This window comes from Crocodylus porosus, unplaced genomic scaffold, assembly GCF_001723895.1.
Source record: "Crocodylus porosus isolate Cpor-Errol unplaced genomic scaffold, CroPor_comp1, whole genome shotgun sequence".
Taxonomy (NCBI): Eukaryota; Metazoa; Chordata; order Crocodylia; family Crocodylidae; genus Crocodylus; species Crocodylus porosus.
Genome location: NW_017728886.1, coordinates 166,012,877 through 166,017,850, shown reverse-complemented (window position 1 = coordinate 166,017,850; position 4,974 = coordinate 166,012,877). Strand labels below are relative to the sequence as shown.

Genomic DNA, 4,974 nt, shown 5'->3' with positions numbered 1-4,974 from the left:
GGCAGGGGGTCGGACTAGATGATCTACTCAGGTCCCTTCCGACCCTACCAACTACGAAACTATGAAATACAGTGTGTACACACACACACACACACACACACACACACACTGTGTGTGTACATACATACATACACACACACATATATTATATACACACATACATATAAATCATATATATTAGTGCAGCACTTTATAAAGTAACTTGATAAATGCAAATGTAGAAATATAGCTATCAGAACAGAGAATAGTAAAATGAAAATTCTACTACACACATTCATTTGCATATGGCATTAGGACAGAAGTTAAAACCCTTTCCACCCCCACCTCACTTCTGCTTGCCTGTATATTTTATAACTACACTGTGTTTCACTGCTCTAAAGTTGGGGGAAAAAAAATATCAGCCTTCGCAGCTCCCAAGGAACATGATTCAAATACCTGCTTTTAAGTTCTGATCTGATTTTAAAAATTGGAATGGGGCAGAAACAATTAAAAATTGAGCAATTAAACATTTAAATAAAAACATTTTCAAAAATCTAAAAGAATTTTAATGTTCTTCATTTGCATGGAATACCCTGGAGGGGTTGTTAAGAAATACCCTCCCACTCTTGCTGTCTGGCTACTGTGGATTATCTGTATTTCACAGCTATCCCACAGGTTAACTGAATCAGAGAAGTTCTTCCTAAGAGTCTTGGATCTCCTCCTAGAGTATGTTCAGCACAGTTCCCCTATTGTTAGTGAGCCAGAAATGGCTGATCTATAGGACTGAGAGCCATTGGACACCTAGAAGAATGGCCTGAGATTGTGCACCAAAACAAACTTAAGAACCAAATACAGACATGTACATTAAACCAGAAGACTGGGTAAGCACTGTAAAGATTTATCAGATCTTCAGATGAATGCAATGGGAACCACGCCAAATTCCTTTCACAGCTCTTCTGTTGATAATCAAGTGTAGACACCCACATATTTAATTTTCATTTGTTAAACTTTCCTTTTTTCCCCCTTTAGAGGCAACTTTGAGCAAGCTCTAACAACACAGCAGACAGGGAAAACATTAACTAGATGAGAAACTTATATGAATTTGTCATGTGCTGGGTAGCTGGAAGAAGAGGGGGGAATTCAGCTTCCTTGACCTGCCTCCTCCTCCCTCTCTGTAACTCTAGTAAAAGACTATGGACATTTTTTTTAAATGCTATAGGTCTGCTGGATCATTTGTTTTGGGCCAGGAAGGAATTCTTTCCCCGTGAGGGCAAATTACCAGAGGGCTGGTAGATATTTTCACTTTCCTTCCAACATTTTCAGGGGTGTGGTTCAGGTAATAGGCTCCGGAAATCCATATTACTAATTTGGAGGCACATGTACAAGTAATCTTCACTTAACGTTGCCCTGGTTAACCTTGTTTCATTATTACATTGCGGATCTATTAGAGAACATACTCGTTTAAAGTCGTGTAATGTTTGGTTATAATGTTGTTTGGCAGCTGCCTGTGACATAACTGGATTCGCTTAACATGGTTTTGCTTAAAGTCACATTTTTCAAGAACGTAACTATGACATTAAGCAAGGAGTAGCTGTAGTTCATTGCAACTTTGGGGCAATGTCCAATGAAGGTAAAGGCCAAAAAGATTAGCTTCCAGGGGCATACAAGAGCCACCCCTCCCCTTTGACATCCTTGATCTCTTTCACAGAGGAAGAAAACAGGATCTGGGGGAGGTGAGGCGGATAGTGCTGCTCTCCATGTGTATTGTTGATACAGGCACATCCTGGCACTTAGATCAATTCTTGGCCAAGTTTACATTTACCTGCAGGTTCTGATCAAGTTGGAAGCCCTCATAGCAGGAATTCAGTCTGCAATCTACATGCCAGACTTTTGAGCACTTCAGAGTGGCTTGAAAAATTGAAGAGAAGGAAAACTGATTTTATATACTCCATGTTCAAATTACTGACTGCATTGTTTCCACATTTAATAAAGACAGACTTAATTGCTCAGTCTTTCCTTTTACATCTTGGAAAAAAAGCGTATTTTTTGCATTCACAATCAGAATCATCCAAAACTCTGTGAAGCCTACTCCAGCTTTACATGGATTCTCAAATTCTTCTCCAGCAAGTAATGATGTCCACTAGCTGATGCACCTTGGACTTATGTTTTCCACTGTTACACTGATTTGATATCACTGACTTTAATGGAGTCACAGTGGCATAAAATCAAGCCCTTGTTTCAAAATGCAAGTCTTGAAGCATTGAGCAATAGGGGCGTGCAAAGCTTTGGGCCGCGATTCGATTCAGAGATGATTTGGCTCAATTTGGAGGCCAAATCACTGAATCCGAATCGAAAAGGGAGAAATTAAAAAAACTGAATCAATCTGTAGCCTTCAAACGGATTCAGAAACAATTTGGAGATTCAGAAGGCAGTCTTTGAGGGGAACAGAAACTGAAAAGAGGGTGGGAGAGCAGGCAGGGAAAGACTGACATCTGTAGCTGGCCAGTGACTGTGATCTTTCCCTGAGTCCCCTTCCAATCACAGTACTCTGGGGGAGGGACGTAGAAACAGCACATAAGCCTCTGTGCGTAGGCTTTCTGTGCCTTTTGTGAGCTGCTTCTGCCTGAGCAACAGTGTCTGAAAGGTACTGGACTGGCTTGGCTTCCTACATAGCAAGTCTCCTGCTACTTTTTGTTCTTGGAAAGGATTGGATGTAACTTACTAACTAGAATCCCTCTATTTATCCTTATCCAATCCATTTCTTTCAATTTATATTTGTTCTTGGTTCCCCCTCCCCCAATTTTTAAAAAGAAGGCTGTGTTTTCCCTGGCAGTGAAAACCCTGCACTTATCTCCTTGAAACTTGGAAGGCTTCATGCCTCAGAAGGGGCTACGATCCTTGCAATTTTTATCGGCATCAACCAAAAAATAACAAAGTTATAGGTATTTCATAGTTACAGGTGATTTCCCATTATAGCCTATGGCCGAATCTCCAAATCTATCTGAATCAGTGCCTAATCTTCTGAAGCCAATTCGATTTGGGACAGTGATCCAAATCTCTGAATCAAATCACAGTCCTCTGAATTGGACAAATCCGAATCGAATACTTCTCTATTTGTACAGGCCTATTAAGTAAGTGTTGAATACACAAAACATCACATTTATAGAACAGTTCACCTCAGCAAAAGCTATGAAAGAAAATGAGTGGCTGTGATGTTCTGTTATTGTATAACCATTATTAACAGTTAAATTATATTTTCCAGTTCATAGCATACATACCAAATACTTCATTATCTTCTGAGATCTGTTGGGTTAGTTGAGTTGTGTCAGGGCTTTCTTTACTTTCTTCTTCCTCCACTTTTGTTTCAGCGTTCTACAAAACAAACACTTTTTTTTAGATATATGGTGCCTCTCACTAAGTGATACAAGTTCCTCAAAGATTTACCCTCAAATATATTCTTTTATCAACGCAATACCTTCTTGTGTAAATAATGAAACATTTCATATATACTTATGTGTGAATATAAAATATGCAGAAATTCAACCATGAAATACATGGTTTTCATAGAATACTTCTATCTTAGACTCATGAGAATACAATCAGAACCAATTATGGCATCCTTCCATTCTGGATTTGCATATGGTAGCAAACATTTACTCTGCTGTTTTGTAAAGGAGTATTTTATTTATTAAGAACTTCTCCTAAGTTTGTCTATTGGAAATGTTTTGCATTTCCAGTTACTCTTTCCTGGTCTCTTTTCCTCATTTCTTTAATTTACCTGTTCCATCTTGCCATATACTAAGACACATGACATGTTCATTATTTGGAAGCAAGGTCAGTTGCTGAATAAAAGTGGAGCAGACACATGATGAACAGCTTCATACTGGCAGAAGTCATTCCACTCCAGCGTAAAGTTATTCCTCAAAGTGAGCAGTAACTGTTTCTCAGTGGTGTTGTGCACTGTCTGATTCTATTTCATCCCGGAGTAGTTTTTTGATCAATACAAAATAAGTTGCCCTGGCTACTTAGTGGACAGCCACTGTCAAAGAACATTCAGAAAGCCAGTGAGGGAGAACAGGTTGTGCAGGTTGCCATTGTTACAGAATAAATTCCCTATGAAATAAAATCTGGGGTAAATTATCCTGTAGTAATTGTGAAATGGGTCTGCACCTGAATATCGACAGCTCTTTGCAGGAAAAACCTTTATAAAGTCTGTGTAGTATCTAGTATAATGATTCTCAAGGGGTACCTTGAGACCCTTTCAAGGGTGCTGCAAGGTGCCACACAATGTTATTAGCACTGTTATGATTATAAACATGACTCACATAAACCCAGAGGTTTCAAATACAAATCCATAGCGGTGGTATTTCTGAGTTCTTTGCAACAGAAAAACTGCTCTTATTTTAATGCAAGAAAACAATAGTGAAAACCAAGACCTGCCATTTTCCATGGAGTACCTTGAATCTATCCAGCGATGCCTCAAGGCTAAAAAGGTTGGAAACCTAGTATACTAAGACCTAAGCCTTTTGGGGGCTTATAGTTGCAACTGTAATACAAATAAACAACAATATTACCAATGCTACCATTAATACAATAGAGATGCCACTGCATCTATTATAATCTCATAATAAGCAATCCCTTCATTCACAACTGCAGAGCCCCAGGTGATGCAATCACAGTGCTTTTCTGTCACACATGAAAAGTGCTGGTTTAGGAGAGCGTGCATAGTCCCTGGGCCCTGCAGAGCCGCATCATTATCAGCACTTAATACTTGCACTAATGCTAGCAGACACTTGCAGTCACTCTTAATAGGGGCTTTCTTATCGGCAGCTTCTTCCTTCCAGGCCCCCTGCAGAAATACAAAGTCTGAAGCCATTTTTGTGGTATGGTCTGTTTGGAAATAGGGTGGACAGGCGAGAATAGGATGGGTTTCAACACAGACAAGTGCAAGGTGATGCACCTTGGGAGGAACAACCGGCACCATACCTACAGGTT

At 39.5% G+C, this 4,974-nt stretch overlaps 1 protein-coding gene across 4 annotated transcripts in view; it reads right to left on the bottom strand.

Moving 5' to 3' along the window:
* Positions 1-4,974, bottom strand: part of MBP (myelin basic protein) — a 150,398-nt gene that overhangs the window by 98,026 nt on the left and 47,398 nt on the right. For all 4 annotated transcript variants that reach the window (XM_019544831.1, XM_019544847.1, XM_019544840.1 and 1 more), the window contains exon 2: positions 3,258-3,351. In XM_019544831.1, coding sequence (XP_019400376.1) covers positions 3,258-3,351 — 94 coding nt within the window. The remainder of the gene's footprint in view (positions 1-3,257; positions 3,352-4,974) is intronic.